Here is a 19,795-nt window from a genome sequence, read left to right as displayed (position 1 = left end):
CACATGTCCAAGATGGCCTGTGGCCAGTTCTTTACTGGAAAGGAATTTTGTCTTGGTCACACTTTGATGTACAAGGAAGGCATATTTCCCGAGAAAAGGAATGTGACAAACGAATTAAACTAAGCTATATTGCACAAGTAATTGTAGAGCAGCGTCTGCTGGAGGTCTCTCTCAACTGTTTTTTCTTATAAAGAACCTCTTGTTAATTTAACTCATTTAAAATATATTAGAAAATTAGTGCTATGGAACAACCGTTATAAAACATTTTCTTAGTTGGATAAATTATCTTCCACATTATTCTGAACCACTCAGCATCTCATATTTGAGCTTGGGAAGACAAGAGGGTATAAAGGTTGCAAGATACTGTCAAGGGCTTATGTGCACCACTGTCCTCTGCTAGAAGAAATCAGTCTTACTTGTACATTTGTGACTGATTAGCTTCTATTAGCAGAAGATGACATAGAGCAAAGATGACATAAGCAACAGCTAACGTACATTCCTATTTAAGCTCCACAGGCCTGTGGCTTAGGACAGAAGGTTGTTAATTCTATTGTCTGTGCAATGTAGCTGCGTAAACAGCATTTAAGATGTTTGCATATGCCCTGGACAGTGTTCTTTATTACCATGTACTTGTACAGCAGTAACACCCCCAGGCCCTGCCAGAGACTGGAGCTTGCTGCTCCACATACACAGAGTTAAGATCCAAGATTTCAACTGCATTGTACAGCATCATTTGATGCCCAAGATTTGCAAAATGCCATCTATAAAATAGCAGCTGGTTTTGTTTCGCTGTGAACCCAAAGGAAAACTATACGCAACCCCTCAGAGGACCCGAGCCTAAGACATTTTTAACAGCTAAAAGGCAGGCACAAATGCAACCACTGTCTCTTGCTCCAGCATTTCTAGGACAAGCATTAATTTTCTCAGGATAAGCAGAGGACCTGTAGACCCAAGTATCAAGGCCTCTCGAGACCCCCTCAGATTGTAGTGCAGCTGCATCCCACATTAACGCTACCACATTTTTGGGTGCCTGGGGAAACACCTCTCCAGCAGGAGTTAAGCAGGAAAGCTGCATGTGAGGAGGACTTGCACCTGCCAGGTAACAGGGCGCCATTACACCGAGCCATGAAGGCAGGGGAGACCTTTCCTCAGCAAAGCTGAGACAAAACCCCCATGTTCACCACAAGCTGAGCGAAGCCAGTCTTCACGCAGCCCCTAGTGAAGGCGGGGAGGTGTGTGCCTGCAGCCGACTCCCCACCTCGACGCTTTGGAGCATCGGAACTTTTCACGGACTCTTCACCTCACGAGAGCCTCCCGCGCCACAACTCACACCCGCCCACCGCGGCCGCCCTCCTCAGGTGGCGCGGGGGGGCACGCCCCGCCCCCACAAGTGCCGGGCCGTGCGGGAGGGCGGAGCCCAGGAGAGGGGCCTGGCGGGAGTTGTAGTCCGTCCCTCCAAGCCGCCCTTCCGCGCAGCCATCCTGCGCGCCGGACTACATTTCCCAGTGGGCGCTGGAAGAGCCTCTCAGCTGCCAGGAAGGCAAAATGGCGGCGGCAGCGCGGGGGTGCGGCGGGGTTTGGCGCCGAGCGTGGCAGCGCGGCGCTGGGGGTCCCTCCCCCGCCCCCCGAGGCCAGCGGGCCGTCGCCTGTAACGCGAGAGGCGGGGCGGTGCCGGCGGGGAAGAGCGGGTACGATGTCGGGAGGGCGCGGGGGAGAGGGCCTGGTGGAGGTGGTTCTCCGCTGGGGTATCCCGCCCTCAGGGCGTAGCCGAAGGATGAGGGCCGGGCCCGGTTTCGGGCCGCAGGGCTTGGGCACGAGAGCGGCGGCTGCGGTAGCTGGGCGGCGGCGGTATGGAGGTAGCAGCAGGGCCCGCTTTACATGCCATCTCCTGAGCGGTGTGAGGCGTCTACAGCTTGCTGATGGCTGGCAGCACCTTCTCAGCACGTATTTATCTCACATCTCTCCCAAACCCCCCAAACAGTACTTGTCCTAGCAGTGAGGCTGTGTCCCTTTGACGCACTTGGCTGCGATAAGAGCCAGACACAATGCAAGCACCTTAGAAAGTGTTAGCATTCACGTGTTCGGAGTATAAACAGCAAGGGCTGAACCAATTTTCAGAAGTATTTTTTGAAGTGTTCTTCTGGTCCAAAGGAAGCTTTCTCTTCCAGTGGAGAATTGTAAAACTTTGACAGTGTGCCTGAAACGGAGCATTTTATTCCTGCTGCAGCTGAAAGTTACAGCCTGTATACGATTTCATGTTCTCTGGTGAGATTCAGGTTTCTCTCTGCACAGCTGATCACCTAAGTGAAGTTTTGCAGACACCGGCAGAACTGTGCTGCTGATTCTTTAGAGACACAAATAAACGCAAACCTTGAACAAACATGGCAGGAGACTCCAGGTTTCTTATCACTGTTGTTAGTAGGGCTCGAGGACTGACTGATGCACATATCTTATCTGAGTATAAGCCTTCGCTGATTAAGTGAAGGCTGATATAATTTTTAATGTCATGATGTGATGAGGATGCATGTCTAAAGAATTCAGGAACAATGAAATAAATTGCCCTCCAAAATAAAAAAAAACCAACAACTATTTTTCCTAAACCTTGAGGTATTTTTATGAGTAGTTGAAAATACCAAAGAAAATATTATGTTTCAGTAAAAGAAAAATGTGTTAGCTCCTTTAAACATCCAAACCTTAATCCTTTATGATAATATTTTTCTTCCTAAAGCAGTGATGTAAGTGGCATCTGCATCACTAGTTTGGTGTTTGTAGGGATGTCCTCAGCTGTTGGAGGGCAAACAGAGAACTAAAATCTTGGCCATGTGTTATGTTCACCTTTGGAAGCAACACTGTACTTGATATATTTGATGTTTTTCCATATCTCGCTTATCTCTTATAGATATCAGGGTACTTACACTGCTGAAGTAGTCTGCCATAGAAATGTGATTTCATCACAGAAATACTATTTGTGCCACTTCATTTGTACAAGGCCAGATAATTACTTACAGAAACTGTCAGCAGTTCATACTGTAAAGGTGACCTTTTTCTCTTGTCCATATAAAGGTTATGGATGTGAGAATTGCAATTACTTTTTAGATTATATGGAGAAGCTTTATTCTGTGGAATATGTTCGGAGAGCAGTAGCTCTCTAGTTGAAATGATGATTTCTCTATTACCAGATTACTAATGTTTATGCTAATATGCTACTAACACTGCTCTGGAGAGCCACCTTTCCCAGTATGCAAGTGACTAGCTGACAAAGAATACATAATTTATTATGCCACCTGTCTGTTGGACATTTATCTAACTACCTGAGAAGTAATTGATATTTATGATGATTTTGTGATTTTCACGAGGTACCAAATTAGGGTTCATCCAGCATGCAAGTTTGCCTCATTAATTTCTCTAAGATTTCTCATGTAAGGAAAAGTTAAAAGTTTCAGACCATTACATTTCTTTTTATGGCATTCTTTTCTGTATGTAATGAATATGCTTTGCCATACAGTACCTTCCGTATATATTGTCAATTAGTTCTACAGTATTGCAGCACAACTTTTGCCATTACAGTGTAGGTGTATTTACAACATAATTTACATTTTTTTTTTTACAATTACAAATTCATTTTTGTTAATAAATGAAAAGTTCTTAATTCTTGTATTTTTAGATGTTTATGGGGTTTAATGTTATCTGTACTTAAATTGTATTTCCCTTCTCCTCTTTCCTTTTCAGTCTTGCTCCATGGGAACCAGTTGTGGGACTTGAAATTCATGCACAGATCAGTTCCAACTCAAAACTTTTCTCTGGTTCCCAAGTCCAGTTTGCAGCACCTCCTAACTCTTTGGTATCTTTCTTTGATGCTTCTTTACCAGGAACTTTACCAGTAAGTTATGCTTCAGCTTAATTTGTATCAGGATTAATGTTAGATGACTTTGAGTATGTTTCTGATATTTTGTTCTTCCCAAGATTTGACTATAGAACTCCTTTTACATATTTTTCTATTTTCTGCTTGTTTGATAACATGAGATTATCAAACAACCTAGTATTATTTCTTAGCGGTTTACTCACTCTCTAGTTATCACTACAGATACTTGATATCCTCTGCAAAGGAAAAAAAAAAGGAGTGTCTCTTCAACATATTGAATAAATTGCAGTATTTCTCTGAGGTCAGAGTGAGTGTATTTGGTTAGTATGCCACACAGGAAATTCCTTAAATATGAGAGAGACTTAAAATCCTGAGAGAAGAACATCTTAGATTTCCGAGTGACCATTTGATGTTACTTTGCCATATGTTTGTTTATGTAGCTGTCATTTGCCATTTGGAATGTCTCAGTATGGAGGTACTTTACTTCCCAAGTAGAAAGTCTCTGATTTAGGAAAGTGTCAACTGTTCCTATTTCCAGAGCAAAACAATTACTTAAAAAACCCCAAACAAGTAATCTGTGTGAGACACTGTGGACTAATAAGTCAGAATAGCTAGCTAGCACTTAGCAATGAGATTTGTTAGTGACAACATAATAAATTTCTTAAGTCACAGCTTAATTGTAACTGTGATGGCTATGACAGTACCGCTGTAGAATTCTCTGGGAATCTTAACAAGTTTAATATAAAAATAATAGTTTAAAAATGTATAACATAAGCTCTTACTATACAGTGAAAATAAATATTGAGTAGACTTAGCATTGCCTCGTGCAACAAGCATGAGGCGACTACAGTGGGGTCAAATTATTTAATGCAAAAGTGTTTCACTGAGTATATTTATTAGAGTGGAGGTTTGAATTCCAGTTGCAGGTACATTTTTTTAATCTATTGGAAGCTTTTTATCACCATAATACAGCCTTAAATAATATTCTGAAATTGAGAATTAACTTACGGCTGGGTTTCTAGGGTCTTGATGTATGCTATGTGATCCTTAAAAAGAGAAATTAGTTGATATATTCATTCTGTATTTGCAAAGGTATTGAAACCTAAGGAAGTGAAGTTTAGATGCTAATAAAATTTGGACTCTGGTCTCAGTGACAATTCAGGGCTGAGTTTCAGATGTAACTATATGGAAATTTTGAAAACTTTCCAGAAAGAATGGGAGTCTTATGCAATCATTTGGGTTTAGAAGAATCTAGTTAGACTTAAACATGGAAAATGAGTTCCTTTCATTTAGGGGCAGGGCTAGGTTAGGGAGTTAATAGTCACGAAATTTAAAAGGGTTCAAGATTTTGGTTTTAGACCTTTTACTTAACTTCTGTTAATGAACAGAAATCCTCATAAATTGTCTGATGCTTATCTTCAGTCAAGTAGGAAAAACCATTCTTGAATGAACAAAAATGAGTACTTACGAAGAGTTTCTTTTCTATCTGTTGGGGTTTTGGGGGGTTTTTTTGGCTTTTTCCTCTGTTAAAGTACTTTATAAATGAGGCTTGGTACGACCTTTGTGAGAAAACCCCAGTACATGTGGGCTTTGGCAGAGAATATAACTACACCTGAGAAGCAAAAAGCAGGGTGGTTAGGTTGATTTAAAAGTAGTGATGCTGTGTTAGCTTCTACCAGCTGCTTTTATCTATACAAAGACAAGAAAGATTTTTCTCACTGTAGTACTGGTGAAAATAGAGTTGAAAGTGAATGTTATAAAATACATGTTGTTGCATGTTAGAATGTGATACAAAATCCAGTTAGTAGTCATAGCTTTATTTTCCTGTTGTACTTGCTGCACAGGAATTAATGTTAGAGACCAATGTTTGTTCTGGAATCAAACAGTTGGGCTTATTTTCTTGAAATAACTGTACATATTTGTACATGGCAATAGTATCTGAAGTAGAATAGGATTTTGGAGGATTTTGAAAGACTGAAAGTAGTTTTTGAAAATTTCCAAGTATTTGTAAAAAAAATAAAATATTTTAACAAATGTTAACATTGTTGCCTAATAAGCCTCTTTAGAAGGTAAATATTTGACCTTTCCTTTTGACCCTGTTGTGTTGAGAAATGAAAAAAATAGGAGCAAAGTTTTAATACAGTAGTTGTGCTGTCTGTAGCAGAGAATAACTGCTGTTATAAACTGAGAACTATAGGGAAGATTTTCAATGTCACAGGGATTTAAATTTACAGTGGGACCATGAAATGGTTGTGATAGATAACCATTTGCTGCCTCACAGCGGGACCGGAAATAATGGTGCTAAAGGGAGCTTTTCTGGTTGCTATACATTTTTGGGTCACCAGTGAGTGTGGCCATGAGCCTTTGCTGTGTTCTGCAGAGGAGAGGGGAAACTAGAAGGATGTATTTAGCCCTCCTCCATCTTTCCTCTTTATATTTTCTTCCTCTACTGTAGTACAGCTTATTTTATGCTTCTGCTGCAAGTAGGCCGTAGGAGGACCATCACAGTGTTAGTGTCATGGCCACTTTCACTATGCTGCTCTCCCACTGTGCCTCTGAGAGACACCTACAGGCAAGAACAGCTATGCAGGTACACTCCTCTTTGGCATGAGACAGAAAAAATGATATGACAAAGCTTTGATTAAAAAAGTAGTGAGACTCAACAGTGCATCCCATGCTATTCTGCATGCTTTTAGTGCCCTGTGGTGATGGAGCCCCTCACCACTAGAACAGATAGCATCTTACTCAAATCACTGTAAGCCTCTCCTTTCTTTGGGACTACATATGAGTACATACATTACATTTCATGTAATGAAATGTGCAAAGGCCTTTTTTTTTTTCTTTTTTTTTTTTACATGGTGAATGGACTTGACAATGATCTTAGCTTGGTATCTTCAGGGGACCTGTTATAAATAAAATATTATGCTACATGTGGTGGCATATAGTGCATCATTCCTGCAGATTGATCTAAAATTCTTCAGAGGATCCATAAAGGTGGTTGCACTCCTAGTCTGATTTATCGTCTTTGAAAATTCTGAGAATCTTTACTAAGATTTATAAAGATAAGACTGGGCTCACAGAAAAAGAATCCATGATTATCTATTCTCATGATTGAGGTGGCTGACTAAAGGTTAATTATAGCTCAGCCACAGAAATAAGATGGTAGATCTAGTAGCTAAAGGCTGAAACCTTTTTGTCTGTGCTTAGTCTTTGTTGCTAATCACACCAAAAGATGCACATTTTACGTTTGTCTCCTGCATGACTAAAGTGAAAGCCTGATCCTATTCCTTTGTAGGCAAGTGTATGAAGAAATAATCTCGGATTTACATAACCGAGGTTTAAATTAATAAGATTTGAATGAATGTTAGCCCTACAGTCTTAAGTATTTTGAAATTTTTGACACCTTCTCATGCATTTGAATTTCATTCTCTTCACAGTGTGAACAGCATCTGTTTTATCTTTTTTTAAGACAGAGTTTTTTGGAAACACTTAGTAATGATCAAGCCGTGTTTCTGCTGAAGAAAAGGTAGATACCTTCTGACCTCAGAAGAAGCAGAGTAAGGTTTGTGTTGAACGCTTCTGTAGAATATCACATGAGATGTGTGATTTTATCTGAATATATAACTTTTTCCTGTTCCACTGGACATCCTTGAGGACTTGACAACTCACTCATTGCTGCTGTCCTGTACTGAGATTTTCATATCCTCTTGTTTTAAACTCCTTTAGTTTTCCTTCTGTAAATAGTGTAGAAGGAAGTATTTTGGTCCTGCTCTATCTTCTCTCACCTGTATAATGACAGTCCAGCAAGCAGATACACATTTTCATGGAAGAAAGCGGGGCTAGAGCAGCTTTTAGCCCTTGTTCCTTCTGGTGTTGCGCTGCCGGCAGCTTAAGCTCCAAACTCTGGTTTCTCCAAAGCTGAGGAATGTCACTGCAACACTGCGCAGTAGCAGAGAGGGTGTGTATCATGCTGTTGCCTTCCCTGCAGTGTGGTGCTGTTGGGATGGCCGCCCAGGGATGTGACAGGGGTAATACCCAGTTTGGGGACACAAAGGGTGGTTTAGTTCCCCTTCCTATATAGGCACTGCATCCATCATTGGCAGTGGCAGATACCCAGTGTTTTTCCAGACATCTTGGGTGATAGATTATCAGACTTTATGCTGCATTTTAGATGATGTTAATATACAGAATTTACCTGAAGCATTTGCTTTCAAAGGCATCAAGAAGTTTGTGTGAGATTTTGGTGGATCTGTCTGTCAGCTACACATATTGGAACAGAAACAGCATTTGAGACCAGAATTTATACTTTACAGCTTGAAACTAGATTTTTTTGATATCCTGTGCCTGTTAAATCTGGTGATTGCAACAGCTGCTTTACCAACTTGTGATTTCAGTTTTGTTTTGACGTTCCTGCTGGCAGGCATGTGAATTTACTCCCTTCTTATACTACTTCGCTTTAAAAAAAAAAAAACCAACCAACCTGCTTCTTAGCTTGACTTTTGATAACTACAATTTTAATTGCATGCACCTTCCTTGGGGAACTGGACAATCTTCTGATCTTTGTATGCCTGTTGGTCTAGCTTCCATTATATAAATTTTTTTCTCTTCTTAGAAACTGTGTGATGCCTAGGCGGTTGTATCCATGAACTCTCCTCTAAAAATAAATTAGTGACAGTGCCTGAAGGAAAAAGTGAGTTCGTGCTTGTTTTAAATAATTTACTTATGTCTATCTTGACTTTAACTGCTTGTTACTTCTTTCAGTAAAAGTGTAATAATTGCACTTAGGAGATATTTTCTTAGAAATTGATAGTATCTTTCTGTTGCAGTCCTTTCTTTCCTGATAGTATTTGGGTTTGTAACATGCATTGTATCATCAGTGGTTAACAGTCTTTTGCTGCTCACATAGTCCCAGCTCGCTAGACGTCCAGTCCCAGTAAGCCTCTAAAAAGAAAATTCCACATAATTCAGAAAAAAACTAGGGGAGTGAAATAGGCATTCAAATCATTGCTCCCTGAGAATGCCTTTACTGTTCATAGACCCTTAAATTTCTGAATGCATTATGGATTAAAGTCTGCCTACATAATTTCAAGCTATTAATCAGTTCAACACTGTTGTACTGGTCAGGAGAGCTCTTTCAAAGATGAGGGAGGTCTGCTTCAGGCAACTCTGAGGGCTGGGTTATGATGCAGGTTGTTTCTCATTCTATTTCTTTCTCTTTCATAGGTTCATTCACAGCCCCAGGGTTACCTGTGGATCTAGTCTCCTTCACGAGGGTCTGAGAAGTGTTATACTTCCTCAGTTACTGCAGTTGCTTAGCTCAACTTTATTTCATACTTAACTGTAAATGCCATTTTTCTGGAGATGCCTCTGCCTTTGTGCTTTGAAGTATTTGGTGACATTTGTTCCTCTTCTCTTGAGCTTTGAAGGAGTCCCCTGTAAGGTTTTTCTCTTGCTTTTTGCTATGTCTCATTTATTTGTGAGAAGTTCTGACACTCATTCTGGGTGTTTTAATCTTTTTGTCAAGGCTAAGAATTCCTGTAGGGCTTTGTCTCCTTAGCACCTCCGTAACTATTGAGCTTTCTTTCTGTTTGTTGTTCTTGTTGGCTTTTCTGTTCATCCTTAACAGATCCCTCTGGCTGATGTAAACGTGCCAGTAAGAATGGCATTGAGTTGATAAAACATCCTACTATCACCTATTTCAGTAGATCTTTCAGTGCATCGGTGATGTTATCTATGTATTTTCTCTTATCTCCTTTCGTGTTGTTTTTTTATTGCTTTACGGTTTTTCTTTGTAAAGATAGTGGGGAGCAGGAGTTTGCAGTATCTTGTTTCCTTTCTTTCACACAGTTCTGTGACTGCAGTTGCTGTGCCATCTTTGATACTTTTGGACAGCACAACCATTACGTGACAACTAGACATATTGGTGTCTCTTTCTGGATTCAGTCTGAAATTGCTGCTGAAGCGCACATTAGCTTTTTGTAGTAGTTTTTCTTAGTGGGCTGGGAATTTCTTTATTTTAAGTTTGAACTGTGAGTGGATTTTTTGGGACAAATTTCTATTACTTCTGTTATCAGTCACTGTATATGCTCTGGCATCCTTAAGTGTTTGTTTTAATTTTCTCTCAGTATGTAAACAGTCTGGTTCCAGGTGACTCCCTTTGAGGAAATTGAAGGTAGTGTATTGTATATATGTGTATGAAAGCAGTGCTCTGTTAAGCAAAAGTTTCTGTAATCATGGTTCTGCCAATTTCTTAACATTTTAACTTTGCAAACTGACATCTTGCTTCTTTGTTGTTCTTAACAGTTTTTTCTTTGAAGAGTTATTTTATTGAAAGGTATTTAGGAATCATTGTCCAACAGTAATAACAGATAATTGTAGACTGAGTCTTTGTTCTCTTCATGGTTAGCTGTCTTGTGTGTAAAGTTGCGTAACTGTCAAGATTATGTATTTTGTTTGAAACTTATCTTGGTGCAATTAGGCTGTAAGTGGTTCCTGGAGTAAAATTAATTTCTTTCTTTGTGTTCTGTCAGGTTATCAGCCACCTTGCCATCTTAAATGTATTACGACTATGTATTTGATTTTGAGAGGATTATGTAAGCTTCTGCAACTGGTATTTATTAGTTACATGTGCAGATTTTGCCACTGCAACCATTGTTTTGTATACAGAAATGCTAGTTTTGCAATTTCACTGCCAAGTTCAGACAAATTTGCCTCAAAAATTTTTAAGTTTGTAGTAGATTTTGTGAATATATTTGCAAGCACATGAAGAGGAAATTAGCGATTGAGTCTCTTCTCCCCACTGATCTCAGCTTATTTGGGCTACTGCTATTCAGATATTTGTGACAGTTTCTACCCAATTTGGGATATTTGATGAAATGAGGAGAAGATAGGGGTACGTTGGAGGAGAGAGTGTTGAGGTCACTGCTCAGGGCAATTATTTATAGGAAATTAGTCTTTGGTTCTGCTGTTGCAGAACAACTTTGTTAAAAACAAAGAATTCTAGTTTGCTTTCTTAATAGATTTTTCCAATACTTGTTGCATTATGTTGCCTGTTGTTTTCCTGAATTAATACATGCTTGTCTCTATGTGTGACAGGCCACTTGTGGTTTACTCTCAATTTGTATGTTGTGCTCTCTTAAGAGGTCTGGGGCAGCCTGGAGGAAAAGATGGCTGCCTCTCTAGGGAGCAAATAAGTATGTTTCAGGAGGCAGCAAATGGAGGAAGAAGGGCTGGGAGTTTTTAGTGTGTGCAAGAAGGAGCAGAGGGCAGATAGCCAAGACTTAGAAATGTTAGGAAATGACAGTCAATGTGTATGAAAGGTTAGAATTTATTACAACTCAGAAAACCACAGAGCTGGCCCTCACCAAGCCTACAAGCAAAGGACCATCTGCAAGGATTAACAGGGCAAAAGTTGGTTTATAAACTCTGTTCTGTCATAAGTGCTCTGAATTTTCTCTATTTAACAAGTTAAACAATCTAGGTTATATTGAAGAAGGCAGATGTTATTAATGTTTAAAAGCCTTTTTTAGCCTTTTTTTTGTGGAGTTCAGTCTAGGAAAAAAGGTCTGAGGAGGTCCACCTCAAAGCTGAGGTTGACTTTGAATTTGATCATATTCTGTAATGTAGGTTTTAGCCATTGCTCAGTCCCCTACCTCCAGAAGCAGTGAAGTGTTTTCACTGGATCTTCCTGTATTTAACTTGTCCTGGATCAGACAGCATTAGTAATGGTTTAAATTTCAACCGGCATAAGAGAGGGAACATCCTTATGAAAAGTCAAAAAAAGCTGTGTGGCAGACCCGGAAGACTGTGCTGTCAACAGGGACAGCATGGATGTTAGAGAGATACTGGTCTCTTTGATGGAAACACCATAGAAACACGGTGTTTGATTATGGATATCACAAACCATTGTTTCAGCATTGTGTTGTCCTGTGTTCCCTGTGGGTTCTCCTGCTTGAAATTGGGTCCGCATGGTAGAAGTTTATTTGGTTTTAGCCACTGATGATGGGATCTGAGACAGAAAGATCACTGGTGTGGGGCAATGCAAGGGGATTGGCCACTTCCCTAGCACTACCACCCCATAAAATAGATTTACTCCATTGAGACCATTGAGCACTTTGCCCATGCAGTGATCTGAATGGATTTTTTTTTTTCTTCTGTGATTTTTTTTTTTTTTTTTTTTTTTTAGCAACCACTGTCTCAAAAGGCTGAGAAACCCAGAAGTTGGTCAGTATTTAAATAGCTTTGTGTCTGGTGATACCTTCCCATTTTTCTTACTCCCAGGGGTCAGTATTTCTCCCTACTGTTGCTGAATTTTTCTGGTCGTTGTTGATGCTGGAAGATGCTTTCTCCAATTATAAGCCTTTTAATATAAGCTCTCAGACTAGCTCGTCAGCTTCAAGAGAGTATGCCCTCTTACTGTTTGAGTATACATAAAGTAACGTGTTTGGGAGCTGGGTACTTCTTAAAATGTCATAGTCGCCTGGTTTTAAGATACAACTTTAATGAGTGTGTGCTGTATCACTGGAAGCCAACTTTGCCACCAGACAAGGTTAGGAATAATAATATGTTTTGTATAACAGCATACGCATTCGGTACCAGACTGCAGAAAGATAAAGTTACAAAATATATTAATGTGTATTTAATGCTCCCTCCCCCCATCTTCCTAGGCTGCTTCAGCTTCTCAGTTGCCAGTTTGTTCTCTTTTCTTAAGCTGGAATATCTTTCTGTTAATCTAAGATCTTAATTTAATATGTCTGGTGCTTCCTCCCTATTCTATTGTCCCTTTCCTTAGGGATAAGAACAGTATGTTCATATTAGGGCAGGAAATATGCTGTGAAGTAGATGCTGGATTGAAATGCAGAAGACCCTAAACTGAAGCTGGCCTTCTTTTTAAATTTCCCATGCAGCTAGAGACCTCAGTTTTTGGAATGATGGGGGCTCTTTGCAGACCAAACAAATGATAAGGCTTAGGTTGGCCTGTTTTTTAAAATTTTACTGTATGCTTAGAGGGACGGGTTCTGATTGTACGCCTGTTGAAAGAAATGGGTCATTTGGGAAATGGTTAGCTCTTCATTTACTGTAATATACATTCTGTACATGCATAGCTACAAGGCAGTTACGCCCTTCAGCGTGTGTGAGAGGATGCCAAGGAAGAACGCCGCATTGAAGTACTCATCTGCAGTGTCAGACTGAAAATCACAATTACATTTGGACTAAGTAAATATAAGAGTAGTTTATTTTGAAGTTTAACTTATGATTGCACTTCAAAGAACCATATATTGGAGCAAGTTCGTACTTTTAACACAGCAAGAATAGTAAGACTGAATATATCCATTAGTGGAAGCAAATAAAAATCAGAGTGATATGAAATAGGAGTACTGGGAAATATGATTAGATATATCTGTTGAGGTTTCTAAAGACTACTGCCTGGTCTGCAGAGAGCTGGCTAAGTACATTGCACTACTTCCTTCTTCCAGCTATTATTTTGAATGAAAAGACGCTAATATTAAATGTTTCTTAGATAAACAGTCCTGTAGTTAATCTGATTAATGCTGATTTCTTCATGATTATAAGTAGCAATGAAGGTCTTAAGATAGCCAATTAATAGGAAGTCTACTTTATTAAAATATGTGACCTAGAATCAAAAACTTTTTAAATTTCTGGGGAAATAATTTGATTTTACTGTTTTTAGTAAAAGGTATACATTGTTCCATAACTTAGGCTTCCTGGGTACCACTGTTCTGGCAAAGATTAGGTTCTTGGTTTGTTTTTAAAAGGTAGCAAAAATAAACTTTTTCCAGGACAGAGATCTAGATGTTTCTTCTTTTTTCCCCCCAATTTTCCTATATAATACTCATTAGCAAAACAAGAAACTGCATACCTACTCTCTTTAAAATGTAAAATACTTTACTAAATGTAGAAACATGTATCTTCACCGAAAAGGGGGCCAGCTTTCTTTAATGTGTTAATATAAGGAGTAAACCTGCTGTTAAAGAAAAAGCTGTTAAAATGTGCTTTTGCTGGGAATTTATGCCATTGAAAGTATTGTGTATAGTTTTGTATAGCTATTGAACAGTCCTGTACTTAAAACCAAGGTCTTGACTAAACTAACCTTGCAAATAAAAATGATAAATTTTTAAAAGGAGTCTTTCCACTTGTGAACTAGATGTAAAGAATAGACGAGTATCAGAAAAAGAGAGATCTTGGTTGGATTGTTCTTTCATTCCTTTAGTGCTCAGTTACCATGGTGCTTTAGCAGGATAGCGTAACTACAAGGGAAATGGTGCTGATGTTGTGATGCCATTGTTAAGGTTTTTCATGAGATTCCAATACAAACAATTTACATTTCCTTTTGTGATAGCTCTCTAGGATTTTCTTTAAATACCTAGGAGAGATGCTTACGTTTTAAAGACCAGAAATATTTAAGAAGGCTTTATAGGCCCTTGTGTTTTGTCCGTAGCTATTGCAGGAACTACATAGCTTTCTTTCAAGGCCAGCACTTTGCTAACGTACCAGACTGGCAGCTTGTCAGTTCAAGCCAGTAATTTAAATCTTTGGTGCTAGTCAAAGCTGTCAGCTTAATAACAGCTTACTGCATAAACAAGCTTGGGGGACTTATTCTAGGTCATTAGTATGGGAAGTTTCACATACTGAATTGATGTTTATCACTGCAGATTATTTGAAAAGCTAGGCTTGTTTGAAAGAAAAGTAGTCGTTTGCTTAAACAACTGCTTTATGCACACAGCTTTGATCACTACAATGGGTAGTAGTAGTCACTTCAGAAATGGAGCAATATTAAACAGATAAGTTTTTATTTTTGAGGAGGTAGAGAGTGATCTGATTTATTTTTGTTTAGAGTCAAACAGGGCAGAGGAAGCAGATTGGTGTGGTAGACATCTCAGTATGCCGTAGTGGGAAAGATATGCTTTGCAATGCCTTCTATCACCGCAGAGGTCAATAAAGTAGCAGCACAGGAAGTGGTACTAGTGAATGAGTAATGGTGCACATACAGCGATTTGGCTTGTATGACCCAGTACACTGGAGACACATACACATTACAGTCATGTAAATGCTTAGTAATACTACATGGAAAATAATCAATACTTCACATTTTTTATGCCAGCTTTTCCCCAGAGCCACTTAAATGGTTCGTCAGAAGCAAAAGCTTCTCTCTAGTGTAAGCAGTACGTATGTGGGAATTATTTCCTTCACCTCAGAACAGTGTTGTCTCTTAGGGTGACGAGTACGATATAGTCTACGTTGTTTTAAGCAAAAAATTGAAGTAGTCAAAGGCAATAGTTGTAGTGTAGTCATTAGCTAAACTCCACCTGTGTTTGAAGAACGTGCTATGAGGCTCTAACTGACTGTGACTTTAGAGCTGGGTTTTGTCTCTTTCCCTGATTACAGTCAGTCACAAACCCTGCACCATCAGGAAATGTAGCAAGATATAAGTTCACTACTTTGATGCAGTGGTGTTTTGAGTCTACCCACTGTTTATGAAGCCTTTAACAGTTTCTGGTGACCAGTTGTTAAAAGCACTGACTGGCATGGTCCTCCCTAATTTGTAAAGCTGAACAGGATCATACCATAAGGCTTTAGGAGGAGGAAATTTTGCCTGTGTATTTAGAAATATTATGATATTTTAAACATTGAACAATTTGACTAGCATTGTTACAAGCTACTTAAACAGTAAAAAAAAAAAAGGTATCTCTACTATCTGGAAACATTTAATTGTTGAAAACAGGAGCATCTGCTATATAATGAACTGCAGCTATGACACTAAAATAATATTTCATAGTTACCAATTTTACTTTAGATTACAGTCCGGACTAATTGCATTCATTTTGCTGCAGATCAGTATTTCAAAGGGAAATTGTTCTTCCTTCTTTCTCGTTTAAAATTTGCTTTATATATCTTTTAAATTTTTTGATAAATAAAATATGCCCGAACAGATGATGTGTTCTAGTTAGCCTTATATAGCTACACTAAAGATCTGAAAGTTCCCTCGTTAAATGTATTAAATATTTAATTTCTTGTCTGTATAAGCAATTTTAAAGTTTCTGTTACAGGAAGAGTTTCTCATATTTTCTCTTATTATTTTGATTTTTGAAATATTAGACAAGTAAAGGAAAGAGGTTCCTTTTCCAGCTGAAGACATGGGATGATGGAAAATGTACAGCTGCTTAATCTGTTTTCAGAAATCAGGCTGGAGAATATAAAAAGTAAATACTGCCAGAAACATTGAAGAAAACATTATTTAAGCCTTTTTTGTTCTGGTCAATGCAGATGAAGTCATGTAGATTCTTTTACATAATGTGCCCCTTTAATGGTCCTGCTGGAAATTGACTTCTTGGCAGCTGTACAGTGCAGAATAAGATGGATAAAGTTTGTTCCTGTTGCAAAATACTGTAAGCGTGAGTATGTCAGAGTTGTACTAAGATAAATTCAGTCTTTTTTTTTTTTCTTTTCAGTTTTATCCATTTGGTGTTAGTTAAACCACCTGTCAAATTAATGAGAGCACATTTCAAAAAACATAAATTTGAAACATTGCTTGTTAGTACTTTTTGGAGTGGAATTTTCTTTCTCCTCTGCACCATGACTCTGCTGAGGACATAGAAGGGTGTAGTGCTGAGAGTGATGGGTCTGTGGTGTGAAACTGCATCTCCTTTATTTCTTCATTAAGGCCTTGCTGGATCTTCAGATCATGTGGCATTCTGCAAGAACCTTAATCCCATGGGTTACTTGGGTATTGGAAATGCATGTATACTTGTAGCCGTGGAATCAATTGGCATCTCTCTGGTTCTGTTTTAGCAAAGCATGTAAGTGTGCTTAATTTCATCCTGGTTAAGCAAAGCATTGAAATCTACGTGTAGATACTTGTGAATTCACTGTGGTTCTGTGGTTACAGGTGTTCTGAAATGTTTTACCGAAATGGCACTGCAGTCCCTAATGCAAATCCCCTGTGTTTCTGGTTCCCAGTATGAGTTGACAGCTGGTCACAAGTCAATTATCATTTACTATGATTTGTCTCTTGCACCCTCTAAGATTCAAAAGTACTGGAATGTTTGCAAAAGTAGCAAGCCAGAACAGTGCACACCTCCTTATGTGGCATGACAAAACGACTGAATAGCTTGTTTTTTCATCTTAAAGCTTTGCAGATTTGTAGCTACCGTGACTTTAATGATGAGTAAGAACTACCCACACAAGAAAAGAGATCTAATGGTGACAGAAGGCAAGCAAAATTGAATATATGCACCATATAAGGCAATGTGGGGGAAACACATTGTTACATACTGAGTATCTGAGCAAAACCATGTGTCATGTTTCCTTAGGTTCTCAACAGGAGGTGTGTAGAAGCAGCAGTGATGACAGGCCTGGCACTCAACTGCAGCATAAACAAGAAGTCCCTGTTTGACAGAAAACACTACTTCTATGCAGATCTGCCTGTAAGTATGCAGTATAGCTGGTCCCTTTATGGCTGTAGGAAAGGACAAGTATGGAGTATGCATGGCAATAGGGGATGAGTGAAGAGATGCTTTTTCTGTTTCAGTCAGTGTTCTGTTCACCCCAACAGGATGCAGCGCTGTGCCCTGATGAATAGACGGCTGTACCCTGGTGCTCACTGATTGAATATGATTGCTCTGATTGCTGATTCCTTGCTTAGCTGCACGATTCCAGTAGCTTAATGTAATTGAATTGGGAGCTAGAGCTGCTTTGCCCCTTAAGTTCTCCATTCCTGGTGTTTAGTACTAATTATCTGTTAGGGTAAAAGCAGTCTGATAATAGTCCTTCATTTAAAGCAAATGTATAACAAACACAGGTTCCAGTGGTATAAACATAATAGTGTCTTTTTTGTGTTTGGTTAGGGACCTAAAAATATTTAATTTCCCTTTAAAACTTTCTCCATCAGTAGTTCCAATAAATTTAACAAAAAAAAAAGCAACCAAAAAACCCCCAAAACAAACTGAGAAACTGAATCTTTGCAGAATGGTTTGTTGGTGGCTTTCATATTTGGTAGAAGTAGTCATTGGAAGTCAAATGCATTTTGCCACACTTGATATGAGTGTAGAAATATTGAAATAATTTAAGAACCTGACTTCTGTTGTTGCAACAGGATGCAGCAGCTTGAGCCTTTTTTCTATTTTAATGAAATTAAACCTTTCTAATTCTAAACTTTTTTTTTTTTCTGTCAGATATTTATACTGAATGTTCCGTTTAATACTAACCTGTCAAAGGGAGGGCACTAGTTTTACTTCCTTGCATTTTTGGGGTGAAGATCTGATGACTGCATTAAAAGAAAAAAGTCTGTTTCTGTTTTATCTGAGAAAGATCAGGCATGTTAGCTTATCCTCTCTGTAGGTGAGGTGTCCCAGACATCCAGAGAAGAAGAGTGGGAGACTTCTCAGATCCCAAATTAATGGCTAGAGATGCTGTATTACTAACCAAACTACTTTCTCTCCCACTCTACTGTTCAGGCAATGGAAATATGTTGAAGATACACAAAGCATATGCAAATACAATTGCTTCCCACCTTAGAAAGAGAGCTACGTTATAGTTGTCCACTGGAGACCTGGATCTCAGAAGAGATTTCTGTTCTGTTTTCTTCTAGATTGGGAACTTGTAGCTCTTCTGTGAAGTTGATGTAGTTACTGGTTTGGTTTCTGGGGATAACTTTGCTAATATTTGCGAGCCATTAAGAGGCCCTTTTGGGGGCTCTGTAGTGAGATACTGGGAATGTGAAACACAAACTTACCAATTTGAATTGCCAATACTTTTTTTTTTTTCTTTTTTTAACTTGTAAAACTATCTTAAAGCCCATTTCCAGACCTGAAGAAGAAAAAAGTGAAATAGCAGGAAATAAACATGACTTTCAAAATTCCTTTACACATCATAAAGAAACACCAAAAACATCACAGACTTGTTTGCAAGCCACCTTTGGTGCTTCTGCTGTTAAACTGAAAACAATCTCATGTTCTTGTGATATCTACTATCAGTCTATTGCATAGAAGCTATAGGGAAGAATGTTGTCATAGGAAAGAAGCCACGTCCATGTTTTTAAAGGAGAAGAGTGAGGTGAAAGAAGGTGTGTACAAGCACCCAGTGGACTACTGTTGTTTGCAGACATGAGTTACAGGATCCTGTGGTCAGAAAAGCATGGCAATTTGGTCAAGGAGATGCTGTTTCACGTTTTATTAGCTTGAAACATGTAATTTTGACTTTCTACTGGCTGACTTCTGCAGTTTAAGCACTGACAATAAACTGCCCGACCTGCATTTCATAGTGAAACAGTCTAGTCAGGAACCCTGTAATAAGATGCAGAGTTTAGGCTAATGAGCTGTATAGAACAGATAAAATAAATCCAGCTCTTAGGGTCGTTTGACAATGGGATTATTGTTACTCCTGAAAATGGGGCTTTGGATGGGAAATGGGATTCTTGTTATTTATTGTCACTCACTAGTTCAGGCTTTAAAAAAATCATTTTAATGAGAAGTTTTAGGAGATGGGAAGAGCTGTGTGATTAGCATAGGCTACATAGAGTCAGTTACTTCATTTTTCTTATAGTGATTATGGGTAGAAGGTCATGCACTTCATTGCATATATAAATTGAGCCGTTCACAGGACCAAACCATTGTTCTCCATTCCAATGCGCTGTCACCATCTCTACATTTTAGAGTCCGCTTGTCCTCCCTGCAAAATATGCAAATGCTCCTCCCAGTTCAATAAAATGTGGCAGGCTTTTTTTTTTTCCCCCACACCACTGGGGACATGAGCAGACTAGGAAGGAGGAAGAGGTGGGGACCCTACCTCAACAAAGTAATTGATTCACTTCTGTATTTTTACATCATTGCAGTTATTCCAATACCTTGTCACTGGCAGCCCCTTTTCTGGCTAGCAGTTTACCCCTTTGAGTGGAGTTCCAGGCATGAGGTGGCA

At 39.0% G+C, this 19,795-nt stretch overlaps 1 protein-coding gene across 3 annotated transcripts in view; it reads left to right on the top strand.

The window, feature by feature from the left end:
* Positions 1-1,518: 1,518 nt before the first annotated feature.
* Positions 1,519-19,795, top strand: part of GATB (glutamyl-tRNA amidotransferase subunit B) — a 43,803-nt gene continuing 25,526 nt past the window's right edge. For all 3 annotated transcript variants that reach the window (XM_075751693.1, XM_075751692.1, XM_075751691.1), the window contains exons 1-3: positions 1,519-1,688; positions 3,730-3,880; positions 17,194-17,307. In XM_075751693.1, coding sequence (XP_075607808.1) covers positions 1,546-1,688; positions 3,730-3,880; positions 17,194-17,307 — 408 coding nt within the window. In that variant the 5' untranslated portion in view covers positions 1,519-1,545. The remainder of the gene's footprint in view (positions 1,689-3,729; positions 3,881-17,193; positions 17,308-19,795) is intronic.

Source organism: Balearica regulorum, chromosome 4 (assembly GCF_011004875.1).
Source record: "Balearica regulorum gibbericeps isolate bBalReg1 chromosome 4, bBalReg1.pri, whole genome shotgun sequence".
NCBI classification, from domain to species: domain Eukaryota; kingdom Metazoa; phylum Chordata; class Aves; order Gruiformes; family Gruidae; genus Balearica; species Balearica regulorum.
The sequence above is the reverse complement of the archived record's forward strand: the minus strand, read 5'-3'. Positions and strand labels throughout refer to the sequence as shown.